The sequence below is a fragment of the Natrix helvetica genome (genome assembly GCF_964273705.1).
Source record: "Natrix helvetica genome assembly, chromosome: 2".
Classification (NCBI taxonomy): Eukaryota; Metazoa; Chordata; class Lepidosauria; order Squamata; family Natricidae; genus Natrix; species Natrix helvetica.
The window spans coordinates 272,547,335-272,566,802 of NC_138552.1; the positions used below are offsets into that span (position 1 = coordinate 272,547,335).

The window sequence follows — 19,468 nt, forward strand, 5'->3', positions numbered from 1 at the left end:
AGATGCTAGTCTCTGTTCCTGTGGTTTTCACTTTCCTTTCATACCCGTTTCCTATAAACATTGAAAAGGGCCCCCTTCCCACAGGATGGGGGTGAACATTTCCAGCTCAATTTCTCTCAAGACCTCCATACAGGTGGTCTTCCATAGATACACACACACACACCCCACCCCACCCCCCACTCCAAGGTAATTACAGTTCCGGTGGCTCCCCAGAGTCCTGACTGCATTTTCGGCACTCGGCGGCTGCCCCGCATTTATGGGTATTGCAATAACCTGCAGTCACATGATCTTGGTTTACAATATTTTTGGCCGAACCTGATATTCTGCAAGTTCCCATTTCAGTATGTCCACACTGACTTGACTGAAAAGTTGACTTTTATTTCCATCCAAGTTCTTTTCTCTTGCAAACTCCATTGATAAAGACCAGTAAGCCGCGGAAGAATTTCACTTATTTGGAAGAGCCGTTTGTTTCTTCTTTTTTCGTTTTCTGGTTGCTGGATTGGGATTTGTTTCTAATTTACTGTCAGCCTCCGGAAGCAGCACTGCAGAACTACAAGCAAAACCCACAAAGAACAGAAAGCTATTTCCTATCAATCAAAACGCAATCGTGACATAAATATCTGAAACATAGTAAGACTTGATTCAAAGGGTGCAAAACCATCAAGCAAAATAACAGAACTCTGGAGATAGAAGTTATGCAGAGTAGGAGTAACATGAGGGGAGTCTCTGGCCATGCAAATTGAACTTTAGTGCAGAGACGATGTGAAATTACACCCAGGACTCTCCCAGGACTGAGTGGGAAGAAAGGCAGATGGATGTTGGCTCCCTATTTCTAGAAATAAAATCTTGTTTCCAGCCTGGAACATTTGACAGTCTTGTATTATATGGAAATTACTGTTTTTTCCTAACAAGATGTGCTTTGACAGAATCACCTCTGCACCTGGAAAAAAACCCCTCCATTTCTATGTGTGCTGTTTCTGACTGACCCGTTCAAGATTGGCACAAGGCTTATTGGGCCCCATAATGCAGGTTTTTAAACAGGTACATTGAAGCTTATCTCAATAGTGAAAAGTAGGATCCCGTTGCCAGGGTTGAGGGCAGAGAGCCACAAACCTCATAGGTTTGACCTCCAGAATCATTTTAAGACATTCTGAAAGGTGGGAATCATGCCTTTTTTGTTAATAACACAGAAATATAGAGCATAAGGGACACGGTGGCTCAGTGGCTAAGACGGTGAGCTTGTCGATCAGGAAGGTCAGCAATTGGGCAGTTTAAATCCCTAGTGCGCGTAACCAAGTGAGCTCCCGTTACTTGTTCCAGCTTCTGCCAATCTAGCAGTTCGGAAGCATGTAAAAATGCAAGTAGAAAAATAGGGACCACTTTGGTGGGAAGGTAACATGTAGTCATGCCAGCCACATGACCACATCTTCGAACAGCGCTGGCTGTTGAAACAGATGAGTGCTGCCCTTTAAGAGTCGGGAACGACTAGCACATATGTGCGAGGGGAAACTGTACCTTTACCTTATAGACTATAGGGAACATATATAGAGTATTTATGCTATATAGCATACAGGTAATCCTTAACTTACAACCCCAATTGAGCCAAAATTTCTGTTGCTAAGCAAGACAGCGTGAGTTGTGCCCGATTTTGCGACTTTTGCCACAGTTGTAAAACAAATGAAAAACAATTGTTAAGTGAATCACGCAGTTGCTAAATGAATCTTGCTTCCCCCATTGACTTGGCTTGCCAGAAGCCAGCTGGGTAAATGACAAACGGTGACCCCAGGACAGTACAACTGTCATAAATACATGCCAGATGCCAAGCACCCAAATTTTGATCACATGACCATGGGGATGCTGCAATAGTGTGAGAAAACTGGTCCTGAATCGTTTTTGTCCATGCTGTTGTTAATGTCTAACGGTCACTACGCAAACAGCTGTAAGTCAAGGACTGCCTGTACAACACACACACTCGCAGAGCATTCTTTCACCTTGCTGCACATGCTTTGTGCTTCCTTTCCAACACTGCTACAAAGAACCCATTGGTCAGTGTTTCTTCTGGCGACGCTCGGAGAAAGCACTTGGCTTCAGGAAAAACAGGTAAGCCACGAGGGGTCCAGGATGGCAGGACTTCTACCAACCTCCAAGGAAGAAAAGCAGAGAAGGCCTTTCAGAAATCAGTGCTTCCCTGTCCTTTCTATGTGGCTGCCTTACTATCTTGCAGCCACACACGGGAAGTAAACTTCCATCTTTCAAAATTGTCTAATCAGCAGCACGGTGGCAGCTAACTCAGTGATGGTTAACCTTTTTGGCACCGAGTACCGAAATTAGAGCGTGCAAGTGCCGGGGCACCGGAACCCAGAAGAGAGCAGCTGGCCGGTGCGCATGCGTGTGGCAGCCAGCTGCTCTTCCAGGTTCTGGCGTGTGTATGCACACCAGACAGCTTCTCTCTTCCAGATTCTGGTACGCATATGCCAGAACCCGGAAGAGCAGTTGGCCACGGTGCACGTGCCCACAGAGGGATCTGGGTGCCACCTCTGAAACGCGTGCCATAGGTTTGCCATCACGGATCTAACACCCTGGTTGATCTCCAAAAGCTAAGCAGGGTCAGATCTTGTTATTACCAGGAAATACCAGGTAGCCTCTAGACTGGGAAATCAAACAACCATCCTAGAAAATGGCCACAGCAAAACCACTGCTCGGAATATCCCCGAAGTCGCCAGGAATTGTGTTTAACTAAGAAGCTTTGGTTCTTAATGGCTATGAAAATGGAAAAATGTCGTTCCTGTCCCCAATGGCTCCAACCCTAACAGAGAAGATAAAGAGATTGCTGCTTTCAAATGTATTTGTCATGAATTGCCAACAAGATGAAAGCACAGGAGAGATCCCGTTAGTTTGATTATGTTTGGAACATGAAACAAATGTGGATCTACACTCCAGGAGGGCATCACGTATGAAGAGGATGAGCTATCTTGATTTCCAAGGGACTTCTAGCTTTATACAGTCCTTTCCTCCAGCAATCCTTAAATAACAAGGAAGACAATTATGGAGATTCTCAGTCATCCAATACAATAGCAGAGTTGGAAGGGGCCTTGGAGGTCTTCTAGTCCAACCCCCTGCCTAGGCAGGAAACCCTATACTGTTTCAGACAGATGGCTATCCAGCATCTTCTTAAAGACTTCCAGTGTTGGGGCATTCACAACTTCTGGAGGCAAGCTGTTCTACTGATTAATTGTTCTGTCAGGAAGTTTCTCCTCCGTTCTAAGTTGCTTCTCTCCTTGATTAGTTTCCACCCATTGCTTCTTGTTCTACCCTCAGGTGCCTTGGAGAATAGTTTGACTCCCTCTTCTTTGTGGCAACCCCCGAGATAGTGGCACACTGCTATCATGTCTCCCCTAGACCTTCTTTTCATTAAACTAAACATACCCAGTTCCTGCAACCGTTCTTCATATGTTTTAGCCTCCAGTCCCCTAATCGTCTTTGTTGCTCTTCTCTGCACTCTTTCTAGAGTCTCAGCATCTTTTTTACACCGTGGCGACCAAAATGTCATGGTTGTCCCAAGGGTGCTTTTTTTCAAGAGGCAACTGCACTTTCTGGTTTTTCTTTGAAGACGCTTTGCTTCTCATCCAAGAAGCTTCTTCAACTAAGTCCAGTTGCCTCTTGAAAAAAAGCACCTTTGGGACTAGCAAGGAACCATCCCACTTTGCAGCCCAAACTCTACCAGCTGCAGGAAGGCAGAGCCCGATTTATCCACCTTCTTATACCTGAAGGCGCTTCCCTCCTGCTCCAACACATCCTGCACCACATCTTCGTTCTCTTCTTTGTGCACCGAGCACGTGGAATAAACCAGCCGTTGAAGGGCAGGGAACTGCAATGCATGTGCCAGCATTTTTCGCTGGAACCCAGCAAGCGCCTGCAGTCGCATAGGCAGGGAGGTGCTTTCCTCCTCTGCCAGGCGGTTGACCATACCTGCAACAGAAACAGACATCACACGCACCATTAGCTGTTGAAACCTGGCCTCTAGGGAGTCAGCACACTGGCAAATACGTATTGGGCTCTCAGTTTTGATACCTACCTAAAAGTACCTGTCTTTACTTAGCTGGAGAGATAGAAATTTGGCTCTGGAACCGTATCGTTCCATTTTTAAAATTTACTTGTAAATCTATGTATACAAACCCAGGTCAGCTCCGTTCTATCACGCTTAATCTGGAAACATCACCATTATATCTGAGAGTCAAATCATAAATGGCCCTCTTCCTAAAAACTATTTCCAACTGTTCGAATTAGCTGTCAGCTTCCCATCTTGGATAAAAAGGCACAACGTATGGCTTTTAGGATACTTATTCACTGTTCCAAATCCAGGCTGCAGAAAAATATAGCAATAGCACTTATATACGGCTTCAGAGTGTTTTAGAGCCCTCTCTAAGTGGTTTAGCATATTGCCCCCAACAATCTGGGGTCTCATTTTACCCACCTCGGAAGGATGGAAGGCTGAGTCAACCTTCAGCCTGGTGAGATTCGATCTGCCAAATTGCAGGCAGGTAGCAATCAGCAGAAGTAGCCTGCAGGACTGCACTCTAACCACTGTGCCACTGCGGCTCTTTGATATACCTTGATGCTCTCTCATCCATTTTCCTAATAAGCTTGTATTTAATGTAAGTCCCAGCTGGAAATCCACCTCCACCCTTCATTCACCTGAGCCACTGCATGAAGGATCCAAGAGAATGTATCTCACTTTGCTGTACTTGGAGTCAGTGGGATCTGTTGTTAAGAAGTCTTGGTGTGCCAGCTCATGGCAGGTCACCCCTGCCCGTACCAACATAGTGCTCATGGTGGCCAGCCGCTTGGCATCCAGATCAAAGGCAAAGATCCGCCTGCATTTCAAGAGACAGAAGGATGTTTTGAGTGGTCATGGGCACATGAGCATAAAATCAGATACCTCCATGGGAGAGAAAGGTGAAAAACAATAACTTCACCACAAGCAGCCCTTCCTCTCCAAGGTTTATCCAAAACTTAAGTCATCTGCAGGATCTATTTTCTCCAACCTGGCTTCTTGGAATTTTTGCTTTCTAATTGGAAGAATCAAATGAGATCTACCTCATCCTGAGATCCACAAAGACTGGAAGCTTACTACTTCAAAGTTCATCCTTCTGTCTGGAGGGTGCCCAGTGGCTATATTACAAAAGATAATAGTAGTTTTGCAGCTAATTGTTACTTTTGTCATTAAACTGCTGAAAATACTCAACTGGAAAATACTCAACTGGCTGGGTTCACACACAGTATTAATCCACAATCTGCAATGACTGCATTCATGCAACATACTAAGCCAATTAAAAACAAAATTCATATTACATTTTAGAATGATTTGTGTGAATTCAACTACAGTGACAAACCCCTCTAGAATACAAAAGTAAACTTTCTAGAAAAGTTGAGGCCACAGTAAAAGAAAATTGAAGACGATGTTAAATTTAAACAACTTTCTTAGCAAACCCAGACTTGAATTAATGCTCTTGATGTGTCATTTATAAACAAGTAAAGTGTTATGTGTTATTTGGTGCATTTTTAAAACCTCTAGCAAAATCCAGTGATTTTCTCACAAACATATGAATATTACAAAACAAGCGTTTCATCCAGTACTTTAAGAGGCAGGTAAGACAGATAATTTTTTTGTTTAAGAATTTCTTGGGGGGAGGCCGTTTTGCATAACTATGATTATTTACATGAATTAAACTGTGATCATAGTCTAATACTAAGCAAACAACTGCAAATTGTGGAGCAACCTATTTAGCCAAGCAGAGTTATCTCAGGGCTTCTCACCTAAAACCAAAAAATTAAATTACGAATGGACATTGCAAATTTGGGAGTAAAGAAAAAATACTGTAATATTTATGACAGTATGCCATAGTTTCTACAAAAATCACTAGCATATTTCAGATAATAATGTAAATTTCAACATAATTAGAAATAGTTGAATATCATTTAAAGAATACAGAGAAATTGTCCTTTCTCATACCAGTCAACCACAAGTGTTTCTTTTGTGTAAAAAAAAAATCAACTTGCAACTGGGATGAAATTTACCATATTTTTTGGAGTATAAGACACACCAAAGTATAAGACACACCAAGGTTTTGAAGAGGCAAATTAAAAAAAAAAGTTTTTGCACTCTACAGACCTCCCAAAAACGGCCCGTTTTCGTGAAAATGGGCCCATTTCCCCCCCCCACACACAAAAAGGGCATGAATAGCCATTAGGAGGCCTGTAGAGTGCTCGAGGGGTGGGGGAATGAGCAAAAATGGTCCATTTTTCGTGGAAACAGCCTGGGTTTTGTCAAATAAAGGGCACAAACAGCCTTTAAGAGGCTTGTAGAGTGCTCCTGGCGGGTGGGGGGGGGGGCAAAATTGAGCAAAAAATGGCTCATTTTTCGCCCATTTCTGTCATCCCCAGCCCCCCAGGAGCACTCTACAAGCTTCCTAAAGGCTATGCACGGCCATTTTGGTGAAGGGGGTGGGGTTTCAGAGGCAAAAAATGCTGTATTCAGTGTATAAGACACGCCCAGATTTTCAGCCTCTTTTTTGAGGGAAAAAGGTGTGTCTTATACTCTGAAAAATACGGTAATGTTAAGCAGCACCAGAGGGAGTAACCTTCAATTCACCAATTAGACCTGCAAAATTGACTAGATGAGAGGAGAAAATGGGGGGGCTGGAGGGGGGGGCGCTTGCTAATATCATGCAAACCTAGAGAACAGATGCTCCCAAAATCTATTCCAGATCTTTCTGGGAGCCTAATGCAAATGCTACTTCGGCTAAATTATCCTCATCACCCGGATCTTTGTAGAAATGACTGTTGTGCTGTGAATTGCCACAGAGGATCCTGTAGCCTACAATATTTCCTAAAACATTTCCATAAATAAATGGTATTGCCCTTCCTTTCCCTTACCCTTTGTTCTTCATGATGGCAGCCAGCTGGCTGGTTTTGTTGCCAGGAGCAGCACAGGCATCAATCACCTGGGACCCTGGGGTGGGGTTCAGGACCAAGGCAGGGAGGCAGCTGGCCTAGGGTTAAAATACACACCCCTGAGATAAATGCAGACTTATCCACATATGGCAGGCCCACCACCCTCTTTCCATATTCCCCATCCTCAATAGCAGCTTCTCAAACATATTGTCAAGAAACATTTATCGCCCACTACATTCACGCCTGTAGTTTAACAAAAAAATCTCGGCCTCGCTTTGGCAAGTAAACAGCCTATTAAGGCGAAGCTGACATGTACTGTATGTATTTCACCTGGAGAATTTACGACAAAATGAAAAGTGATAAGTTATTGCAAGAGAGCGATAGCAATAGCACTTAGACTTATATAACGCTCAACAGTGCTTTTAGAATAGAATAGAATAGATTAGAATAGAATAGAATCAGAGTTTAAAGGGATCTTTGAGGTCTTCTAGTCCAACCCTCTGCTCAGGCAGGAAACCCTATACCATTCAGACAAATGGTTGTCCAATCTCTTCTTTAAAACTTCCAGTGTTGGAGCATTCACAACTTCTGGAGGCAAGCTGTTCCACTGATTAATTGTTCTAACTGTCAGGAAGTTTCTCCTCAGTTCTAAGTTGCATCTCTCCTTGATTAGTTTCCACCCATTGCTTCTTGTCCTGCCTTCAGGTGCCTTGGAGAATAGTTTGACTCCCTCTTCTTTGTGGCAACCCCTGAGATATTGGAACACTGCTATCATGTCTCCCCTAGTCCTTCTTTTCATTAAACTAGACATAACCAGTTCCTGCAACCGTTCTTCATATGTTTTAGTCTCCAGTCCCCTAATCATCTTTGTTGCTCTTCTCTGCACTCTTTCTAGAGTCTCCACATCTTTTTTACATTGTGGCGCCCAAAACTGAATGCAGTCTTCCAAGTGTGGCCTTACCAAGGTATTATAAAGTGGTACTAACACTTCACGTGATCTTGATTCTATCCCTCTGTTGATGCAGCCTAGAACTGTGTTGGCTTTTTTGGCAGCTGCTGCACACTGCTGGCTCATATTTAAATGGTTGTCCACTAGGAGTCCAAGTTCCCTCTCACAGTTACTACTATTGAGCAAGGTACCACCTATACTGTACCTGTGCATTTTGTTTTCGTAGAACCTTAGTTTTTTCACCATTGAATTTCATTTGGTTAGATAGTGTCCAATGTTCAAGTTTTATAGCCCTCTCTAAGTGGTTTACAGAGTTAGCCTATTGCCCTCAACAATCTGGGTCCTCATTTTACCCACCTCAGAAGGATGGAAGGCTGAGTCAACCTAGAGCTGGGATTCGAACTGCCAAGATGAAATAGGAACCATTTCAAAACCGTAGTATAAAGCCTAAAAGCCTGAAACCGGCCAGAAGCTGCACTTGGAAGGAAGAGAGAGGCCATCAAAGAGTCTGACTGTGTTGGGCAACTTCATCAAGGCAGGTCAGCTGCCAGCTAAGCAGATCCACCAGCCCTTCCCTCTGGTCCAGGTGGAGAAGTCCTCAGGCCACTGTGTCCTATCCAAGCCTCACTCACCTTGTCCTGGAGAATGATGTGCCCAGCCTGATAGAGCTGGTTTTCATGAAGGTCTGTCTGAGGAGGGAAGATCAGCAGGTCACGAAGATGGAGGTCCAGCAGGAATTTCTTCCTGGATAAGATTGCTTCCTCCATACTGAAAATGATAGTAATAAAGATGGAAAGCTGTTGCTTCTTCCCCAAGCTTAAAAAACTTCTCTCCTCCCAGATGTGCAGAGCCAGAGAGCAGGGGAGAGAGAGACTTGGACAAACGGATGCACAATAACAAGCACAAATGTACCTGGTCTATTTTTGTACTATGAGGATGAAACTATCTCCCCACCAGACTCCAAATCTTTCTTCCTCTTTCAATCCGGCCCAAAAAAGAGTAAGGGGGGCAACTTCAGCATCTTATGTTACCCTTACTCATTTTAACTATAGCTACTATAACTATAGTAATCACAAGCTACTTTTAAAACAAGTCTTCTTATCCCAACGGTCATACCATAGGCAAGGAGACAACATAGATATGCCTGTGTAGTAATTGAGGCAAATTTGGCTTGAAGGAGATTTACCGTCCATGCAGATTGTCAGTCATCCAGGTTGCAGTTGTCCCAAAAGTGCTTTTTTCAAGAGGCCACCGGACGTTCTTTTTTTTCTCGGAAGATGTTTCGCTTCTCATCCAAGAAGCTTCTTCAGCTCTTGGATGAGAAGCAAAACATCTTCAAAGAAAAACAAGGAAGTCCGGTGGCCTCTTGAAAAAAGCACTTTTGGGACAACTGCAACCTGGATGACTGACAATCTGCATGGACGGTAAATCTCCTTCAAGCCAAATTTGCCTCAATTACTACACAGGCATATCTATGTTGTCTCCTTGCCTATGGTATGACCGTGATGTGCCACTGCCTACTTTTGGGTTGTTTCTCAAAACCCCTCTAGCCCAGGGGTGTCGAACTGGATTTCTTCGCGGGCTGGATCAGCATTGTAGTTCTGACCAGAATGGGGGGGGGGGGGGGGAGATGGGACTGACACCTCCTGCAGCACCTTGCCAGCCAAAGTCGGGCAGAGGGGGCACACACACTCCATTTTGGCCAGCAGAGTGCTGCAGGAGGCTGTCCAGGCCAAAAGCAAGGCACGGGGGGGGGCCACATGCACCACCGCCCCCCACGCTCTATTTTGGCTGCCAGAGTCACCGCAGGCCTGTCCTTTGCCTATTTCCAGGCCGTTTTTGCGGGGTACATTTAAGCATCGCAGGGGCCAGATCCAGCCCACAGGCCTTGAGTCTGACACACCTGCTCTAGCGTAAAAGTCCTCGCATTTCCTGGTTGTGTGTCTCATCCATTGTAACCAGGCTGGACTCTACTTAGGTTGTTTTTTTACGATAAACTGCAGATATGCCAGAATGAAAATGGATGCTTTCAGTCTTCTCCTTGTGGCTGCACATGAGAGAAGGAAAGTGAGCAATTGGGATTCCCGAAAAGTTTGCAACACTACAGTCTGCAGACAGAGAGCCTGCCTGTTCCTGAGATATGGAGCAGAAGTTGGAGGAGACTAAACTAACCGGGCTGCTTTGCCCTGGTAAGAGTAGCCCTGGCGCTTGAAGTAATCAACGACATCATCCACACATGTCTTCAATAAATTCACTCGGACATAGCGCGGCATCTGAAGTGCTGGGGAAAAAAAAGAGACAGGGATCTTCTTAAATCTTCTTTAAAGAGAAAGAGTGCAGAGAAGAGCAACAAAGATGATTAGGGGACTGGAGACTAAAACATATGAAGAACGGTTGCAGGAACTGGATATGTTTAGCTTAAGAGAAAGAAGGACTAGGAGAGACATGATAGCAGTGTTCCAATATCTCAGGGGTTGCCACAAAGAAGAGGGAGTCAAACTATTCTCCAAGGCACCTGAGGGTAGAACAAGAAGCAATGGGTGGAAACTAATCAAGGAGAGAAACAACTTAGAACTGAGGAGAAATTTCCTGACAGTTAGAACAATTAATCAGTGGAACAGCTTGCCTCCAGAAGTTGTGAATGCCCCAACACTGGAAGTCTTTAAGAAGATGTTGGATAGCCATCTGTCTGAAACGGTATAGGGTTTCCTGCCTAGGCAGGGGGTTGGACTAGAAGACCTCCAAGGTCCCTTCCAACTCTACTATTGTATTATTGTATTGTAAATCAAGTTCCTGGGTTTTCCATAATGTGTAACTGCTTTGTCTTTTGTATCCATTTTGATCCTGCAAGAACATCATCTCAAATAGCCAGAATAGAGATTGTGAGAAAACTGTCCATAGGCATTGCCCTGGTTCACACATTATTCTTAGTTTGTTTCATCATGGCCTGAGTAAGCTCCAGTTCTCTGGAGTTCAGTCAGCACAGTAACTCATAAATCATATTTTATGAACCATAATGGTTGGTTCACACAACACATGAAGCCAAACCAAATACGTCTCATGGTGATTTAACATAATACGCCAATCCAACTTCGGCTGGCTGACTAGCTGTCCTTTGTTGCAGACAGACAGCATTGAAGCCTGCACAACTGCTGCCAAGAGACAATTTGGCCAAACACTTTAGACAGACTTTCCAAAAGCTGCAGTTTTTATTCCTATTTTTTCAGTTGCAGCTGACGTAACACTGCCGTCTATTTAAATTCGACCCTCTGACCTCTTCCAAAAACTCTAAGCACCTACCTTTGTCAGAGTCTCCAGCTGGTGGCAGAAGATCTTCATTGCAGCTCACTTTTTTCTGGACCTTCAAGCGGGCAAGCTCAGCCTGGAGACGCGCATGATGCTTCAATACCAGGGCCTTCCCACGTCCTCCACCATGAAGTCCCTTGCCAATGAGTAAGTCATATACCAACACCTAAGAAAGGAGAGGAGCAGGAGAAAATAGCTTGGATCTGAGCCTAAGAGTGGAACATCTGGCTCTGCATCCAGCTGGAGTGGATTGAGATGTCAGCTGTCGTGTATCCAGGAAAGCTTTTTTAAGAAGATGCATAGGCCACACCTGGACAGCATCAGCAAGGAAGTAAGAACAGTAAGACAGAATGAAAGGCGGCAATGAAAGGCACATCTAACATTGTTTGAGTCATGGATATATTTACCGTATTTTTCACACTATAAGACACACCGGTGTACAAGACACACCAAGATTTCAAAGAGGTAAGTAAGAAAAAAAAGTTTTTGTCCTCCCTGGACCCCAGGAGCACTCTGCAGGCTTCAGCGGGGCTTGAGGAAGGCAAAAAACAGCCAGAAATTAGGGCTTTTTTGCAAAAACAGGCATTTTTGCCTTCCCCCAGCCCTGCTGAAGCCTGCAGAGTGCTTCTGGGGGCTGGGGGAAGGCAAAAACGCCTCAGTTTTTGTGAAAAATGGCACATTTTTTGCAAAAAATGGGATGCGGGGGCGGGGTTTCGGGAAGTCAAAAATGGCTGTATTCAGTTTATAAGATGCACCAATATTGGTGCATCTGGTGGGGGTAGAAGGTGTATCTTATACTCTGAAAAATACGGTACTTGTCATAGTTAAATGGTACTTTTTCTCCACAAGCTCAAGACATATTACCGTATTTCCCCCGAAAATACAACATGTCCTGAAACTAAGGCCATGCCAGATTTTCGCGGTGGGTAAAAATATAAACCCTCCCCTGAAAATAAGCCCTAGTGAAGGGGTGGGTTTAGCCAGAACAGGGGGCAGCCCTTCCCTTCCCCGGTCACCTCAGGGCTTCTTGGCCCCTTAATCAGATCAGCTGGGCCGCTCCATTCACAAAACAGCTGATTTGCGGGTGCCACTGAGGCCTCTGCCTCCAGCAAACGCCGGTCGCTTTTGCAGCCAATTGCGGCGGCAAAAGAAGCCGGAGGCCAAGCAACGCACCCCAAATGCCTCATGCCCGCCTTACATAACAGCGACAGTCACAGCTCGCAATTCTGTCCACGGAACAGGAAAAGAAGGCATGGAAATCAATACACCTGGGCCATTGGAAGAAGCCCTGTTTGGAGACGCCGCTGCTGATGTGCAGGAAATCCCCCCCACACCTGCAGATCGTCCTTTTAAAGAAGAGTTTCACCAGGATGAAGGCGACACAAACACTGCCTTCAGCCACCTCTTCGTCCTGGTGAAACTCCTCTTTGAAAGCACGATCTGCAGGTTGGGGGGGGGGGATTTTCTGCACTTCGGCAGCAGTGTCTCCTCGCAGGGCTTCTTCCGATGTCCCAAGTGTATGGATTTTCATGCCTATTAGAGATTGTTTCTCACCTGCATATTCACATTGAAGGCTCGAAACCCCATGGGGCGTTTTTGCAAACCGCTTGAAAATGGGGAGGGGGTATTTTGTCTCTTATCCTGTTTTCAGTCTGTGCTGACCTTCAGAACAGGGTGAGAGGCAGGAATATCCCCCTCCACATTTTCAAGCCGTTCGCAAAAATGCCCCATTTCGAGCCTTCAGCATATTCCAGGATTGCAGCATTGAAGGATCGGAATGGGGAATTTTTACTAGCGGCTTGAAAATGTGGAGGGGAGATTTTATTTTCTCTTACCCTGTTCTGAAGCTCAGCACAGACTCAGAACAGGATAAGAAGCAAATTCCCCCCCACCCCTTTTCCTGGCAATCGTTCTTTCCTTGGGATCTCAGCGCAGACACACATCCCCCAAATGCTCTATCCGAAGCCTTCTCTGCATCTGTGCAGAGTTCCCAAGGAAAGGATGGTGTGTGGGTGGGTGAGATCGATCCCTACCCCCCGCCCCCCAAGGCAGTCACGTCCCTCCACTAACCTGCTTTCCTGCTCCATTCTCCACTGCCACATGCAGGGCAAGAAAAGTAGTTTGTGGGACTACTTCCAACTTCGCAGGATCTTTTTTTTTCTTTTTTGCGAGAACTTGGAAGGTATTTTCTTGTATTTTTTTTTACCATAGGCACACAGCCTACTTTTCTTGTCCTGGACGTGGAGTGGAGAATGGAGCTGGAAAGCAAGTTAGTGAAGGGATGTGGCTGCCTTGGAGGGGGAGAGTGTGTGTGTTTGTGTGTTTTTGTTTGTTCTGCCAGGAAGAGGCCCCGAGGGCCCCCCCCCCCACGAGGCCAGAGCAGCACAGTCAGCTGTTCGGCGGCCAGCAAGCAGGGCAGGCGAAGGCCAGGATGCAAGGAGAACTTGGGTCATTGTGGCCACAGGCAAGCAGTGGTGGGACGGAGAGGGTGGGGCTGGTGGGCTTGCTGCTTCCTGCACCTGAAAAATAATAAGACCTCCCCGAAAATAAGGCCAACCCCTTATTTGGAGAGTCAAAAGAAAATAAGACCCTGTCTTATTTTCGGGGAAACACGTTATATGGGCATTTATCTTGAATATCATCATTGAGTTATCTGTATTTTCAAATTGCAAGCTGATCTGAGAAAGAAAGATGGGTCCAATGACTTTCTATGGCTGAGGGAGGAACTGAAGCTTCAATCCTAATCCAACACTTTTTACCACTATACTGCACTGATTATTCTACCCATTGCAACGATCTCCTCGTAATATGAACAACACATTTAAAAAACAGACGAATGAAATTGGGTTACAGGAATCCCTACAAATTCCTGAAAAATGCTTGAGGAAAGAAAGAAAGAAAGAAAGAAAGAAAGAAAGAAAGAAAGAAAGAAAGAAAGAAAGAAAGAAAGAAAGAGGGAGGGAGGGAGGGAGGGAGGGAGGGAGGGAGGGAGGGAGGGAGGAAGGAAGGAAGGAAGGAAGGAAGGAAGGAAGGAAGGAAGAAAGAAAGAATACAGAATAGAATGCAGAATAATAGGGAAGGGACCTTGAAAGTCTTCTTTTCCAACCCCCCTGCTCAAAGAGGTGACCCTATGCCTGGGATGGCGAACCTGTGGCATGGATGCCAGAGGTGACTAGCAGAGCCCTTTGTGAGCACACGCGCTATCACCAGCTGCTTTTCTGCACACGCCGGCCAGCTGATCTTTGCATGTGCCAGAGCCCTGGAAACATTGGGTTTCCAGCGCTCTGGCACACGTTAAGACCGGCTGGCTGGCTGGCATGCCTGCATGTGCCAGAAACCAGAAGACTAGGTGGCCAGCATGTGTATGCGCAACGGCCAGCTGATCTTCAGGTTTCCAGGGCTCCAGCATGTGCAAAGACCAGATGGTGCGTTAGAAACCAGTTTCCGGGGTTTCAGGATGTCAAGTTTCTTTGGACACTTGGTGCCAAAAAGGTTCACCATCACTGCCTTTGCCATTCCAGACAAATGGCTATCCAATTTCTTCTTTAAAATAGATGGAGTATTTAAAACATCTACCGCCGGGATGGCGAACCTATGGCACGAGGCCTTGCCCTGCCAGCTGGCCAGCTGAGTTCAGTCTTTTTTAAAGCCATTTTTCACACACACACCCCAGGCTCCAGAGGCTTTATAGGAGTCTGGGGAGGGCGAAAAAAGCCTCCCCTGCCCACCCCGGAGGCCCTCTGGAGGCTTCAGGACCTTGCCTGAAGCCTTCGGAGTGCAAAAAAATGGCCCTACGGGCAAACCGGAAGTTCGGGAACTGACTTCCTGTTTGCTCGTGGGGTCGTTTTTAGTCCTCTGGAGCCTTTAGGGAAGCCTCCTGAAGGTCCCCGAAGACTCCGGAGGACTAAAACCACCCTACGAACAAAACGGAAGTCACTTCTGCTTTGCTCGTAGGGTTGTTTTTTGCCCTCCAGAGGCTTCAGGGAAGCCTCCTGAAGGTCCCTGAAGCCTCCGGAGGGCCTCCGGGTGAGCGGGGGAGGCTATTTTCACCCTCCCCAGGCTCCTATAAAGCCTCTGGAGCCTGGGGAGGTCGAAAAAAGCATGCAAAAAATGGGGGGAGTGCCTCTAATGCGCGTATGCGCACTGGGGGGGTCGCGCATTACATTATGGGTGCAGCACGCTCACGCACGACTCTCCTGCACTCCCCCCACTTATGGCATACGAGCCAAAAAAGGTTCGCCATCGTTGGTCTAGAGCAGTGGTCGGCAAGCCGCGGCTCGCGAGCCACATATGGCTCTTTACACATTTTAATGCGGCTCTTCTGTGTGCCAGGCACCCGCTCCCCTCCCTCCTCTCGGGCACTTCAAAACAAGCGCCCCTTTCCCTTGTTTCTTTTCGACCCACAATGATTAGGGAGGATCCTGAAGTTGGGCGGGGACGAGAAGCGAGGAGGGAGAAAAAGAAACGGAGGCTAAGGAGCTTCCCCCTGCCCCCTCCCAGCAAAAATCTAACCGGGGAGCCGGGCGGGCAGTAGCAAATTAGCTGATCACGCCGCATGATCGGCTAATTTGCTACAGCCCGCCCGGCTCCCCAGTTAGATTTTTGCTGGGAGGGGGCGGGGGGGAAGCTCCTTAGCCTCCGTTTCTTTTTCTCCCTCCTTGCTTCTTGGGGCTCCACCAATGGGGGAGCAAGGCCCGCCTAGCGCCAGGCTTTGGGCTAACACAGAGGTCTGCAAAGTTGGCTGTTTTAAGACTGGTGGACTTCAATTCTCAGAATTCTGGGAGTTGAAGTCCACCAGTCTTAAGAGCCAATTTTGCAGATCCCTGGGCTAATATGATTGATGCCCTTGGTGGACTTCAGTTCTCAGAATTCTGGGAGTTGAAGTCCACAAGTCTTCAAGCTGTCAGGTTTGAAGACCCCTTGGGGTTTTTTTCCTAAAGGGTTAGGGATGCAAGGATCTTGTAACTTGACAGCTTTAAGACTTGCGTGCTTCAAATGCCAGAGTTTATTGAAACTAAAAACAGTGTACCATCCTATGTATTTTCGGTTTTAAAAATGTGGCTCTCAAAATAAATTTCAATCGTGGTTTTGGCGAGATTTGGCTCAGTTGAAAAAAAAGGTTGCCCACCACTGGTCTAGAGGCAAGAGAGATCAGTGAAAGAGAAAAAAAAAACAAATAACTGACATTGTCTGCTTTTTCTACATTCCACCCCATTCACATTGTTGGACTTTCCCTTATCTCGTTGTTCCACTCTCCATTTCCAAAGGCCTTATCAGGTACCAGAAAAGGGGCCTGCTGTCGTACATTCCCCCAAATCTGTCCACATGAGCAGCCCGGGGTTGAAGTCACCTACAAGCTACTGATTGTGCATTTCCAATCATATAATGATCTATGCATTTACCAAACCCAAAACAACTCCAGGTAAGGAGTTGTAGATTGTATTTTAAAAAATGGCTTCAACCTTCTCCTAAGGAATGGTCACACCTGTTCACCTTGGCCAGATGGGGCTGCAGTTTTTTTTCAGCGCGGAACAAACCAGCAGCTTCTATGATGGAATCCAGTACGGAAGAATAGCGACGTGTTTCTGAAACGAGTGCATAGAGCAGCCGTGTATTCTGCAAAAGGAAGGAATGTTGTTGATGGAATGAGGATTGATAACGATACTAAGCAAACAATGCCAACAAATCTGGAAAATCATACAGTAGACAACATATTGGAGCAGGCCAGTTTACCTACCAAAACCATAGTTTGTGGAAACTATCACACAGTATCTTTAGTTTCACATGCTGACAAAAATAAACTGTGAAAGTATGGAATGCCCTTAGCAAAATGGGAATCCCAAACCATTGGGAAAGCCACAGCCCAGATGAAACATTGTAGAAAAGTCTGACTCCAGGTCAGCAAAGGAGTGAGATGATGTTATATACTCTCTCCTTATTTATTCATTCTATATGCTAAGCATATGGGGTGGGGTGGGGGGAGATGATGTTTAAAATGGGAAGAAAAAATATCAATGACTTGCACTATGCTGATACTACTACTCTGATACCTGACAATGCAAATGTCAGACCTGGAAGCCATCTTTTACATTGGGCCTTCAGGCCTGCCATATTTCCTACTGTGGGAAAATGGGAGGGAGGATTATACAGAATGTGGGTGATATATAGTCAAAATAACATTCTTTACTGAGAGAGTCAAGGCCAGCTGCGATAATGCAACTGGGAGGATCATGTGACGGACATGTGGGTGCTGGGCAGGGACTTGAACTTTTATTTGGGTGGGGAAAACCTGGAAGCTTTCAGATTTGGGTTTTCCCAGAGGTGCCAATATGACATCTCTAATAAAATGGAACTTTGAGGAAACTCAAGCCTCGGAGTCTTCTTTCGTTAGGGGGGTTTCTTGGAACCCTGACATTAAATAGTCTGCAACCTTTTGTAAGGAAAATCAGTGAAAGTGAAAAAAACAGGATTAACGTTATTTATTTTTTTAACCTTTCACATTTCTGAACTCCCCATCTCCCTCAAAGATTAATATAAAGAAGATGAGGACAATTAAATATAAAGAAGATGAGGAGAATTAAATATAAAGAAGACAAAACTCATGTCAACAGGTACAGCAACCAGAACCTAGTTGGCAATGAAGATAGTAAAGTGGTAGATAGATAGTTCTGCTTTTTAGGATCACTCAATAGCAAAGGAACAAGCCAGTCAGTCAAGAAATGAACCACGGACTAGCACATGGTACAGCAGCCATGAAGACCTTAAAAAGATATTCAGATGCTGTGATTTGTCAAAATCTAGAAAGATCAGAATAGTGCAAGTGAAAGTTGGACTTTGAAAAAACAAGACAGAAAGAGTATTGACACTTTTGAATTTTGGTGCTGGACAAAATTCTGAAAAATACCATAGATAGCCAGGAACAACAAAAAACAAAGCATCACTGAACAAATCAACCCAGAATTCTCACATGAGGTATAATAACCAGGCTCAAATTATATTTTGGACACATTATGCCGAGCCCTTTTTGAGAAGAAGCAGCCTATTAGACACAAATTATGGATTCAATGGTATGTTGATGCGTACACAATTAGAAGACCCGATCATCCACCTGGCTCTTCAGAGTCCCTATTAACTGGCATATATTTAATCACATGAAATTATGAATGCAATTGTCTTTTAAAACAAGGGTTGAAATTGTGCAATGTTTTTAATCAAAAAGAAACTACCGTACTTCAGCCTGTAAGTATTATGGGTAGTAAATATTTTATTCCGAGTATTGTGCAAATTTGGGGAAATGGATTAATTCCATAAAGTAAACTGTGGTTGAGTTAGCCATAGTAAATGAGTGTTTGTCAAAACACAGCAGCATCTGATCTTTTCTGTACTATGATTAAACAGGGCTGGACTGGTTTACATCTGGAATGGGAGACTACCAAGGAATTACAGGTTTGTAGACGATGCAGAGAAGCTGAAAATACCCTGGAAGAGTTCAATGCAAACTACGGTACATCTGTACTGGGCCAAGAAACTGCATAACATTACCAAGTGCCGAGTTTGATTCGAGGACATTGTTAACCTGCGATAGGCATATTATTGTATATCCAACGCATTTTTGCATCATCTGTCCTCGTTTTGAGCAGAAGAAAATTTGTTTTTAAATGACACCCAAAATATTCATTGAACTCCTTCAAAGGACTCTTCCTAAAACAGACACACACGTACACACGAAGCTAACTGTCGTCCTGCAGTGTCTGTAGCTTGTAATACAAAGATAGTCTATCCTCACACGTGGAGGATCTATCCCCCCCCCCCATTATTATTTTTAACTCTTAAGTTGTGCAAAGACCGTCAACTTGCCGGGAAGTGACTGCCATAGACGAGGGTCTTAAGGGAACCTTCCCGACGCTCCAGTTTTGCCAGGATAGAAGCGGCAACACCATAAAGACCAAACGCCGCGCCGTTTCCCTGCTTGCGCTGCCGCATCTTCCCCGGGTTGTTTGGATCCGGACTCTGGGAGCCTCCGGCGCGCACGCGTTCAACAAAGAAATGAACTGCGCGTGCGTAACGCAGGGGAGGTTTTCGTTAGAGCTACGCTACCGTAGTTTTTACGTCGTCTTTACGTAGAACATAAAAAACAAGGGTAAGCTTAAAGCAGGGGTCCCCAAACTTGGCATCTTTAAGACTTGTGGACTTCAATTCCCAGAATTCTCAAATTCTGGGAGTTGAAGTCCACAAGTCTAAGTTGCCAAGTTTGAAGAC

At 45.3% G+C, this 19,468-nt stretch overlaps 1 protein-coding gene across 2 annotated transcripts; it reads right to left on the reverse strand.

The window, feature by feature from the left end:
* Positions 1-357: 357 nt before the first annotated feature.
* NSUN5 (NOP2/Sun RNA methyltransferase 5) lies at positions 358-19,292 on the reverse strand. Of its 2 annotated transcripts, none has more exons than XM_081941202.1 (10): positions 19,067-19,292; positions 16,703-16,825; positions 11,204-11,375; positions 10,076-10,184; positions 8,536-8,671; positions 6,937-7,052; positions 4,696-4,874; positions 3,765-3,969; positions 1,992-2,085; positions 358-550 (listed from the first exon to the last, which is right to left on the reverse strand). In XM_081941202.1, exons 1-10 carry the CDS (start codon positions 19,190-19,192, stop codon positions 524-526), a joined length of 1,287 nt encoding a protein of 428 aa, XP_081797328.1. In that variant the 5' UTR covers positions 19,193-19,292; the 3' UTR covers positions 358-523. The 2 variants fall into 2 exon arrangements, with proteins under 2 accessions (XP_081797328.1, XP_081797327.1); XM_081941201.1 differs by having other exon boundaries at positions 1,992-2,141; positions 19,067-19,258.
* Positions 19,293-19,468: the final 176 nt, after the last annotated feature.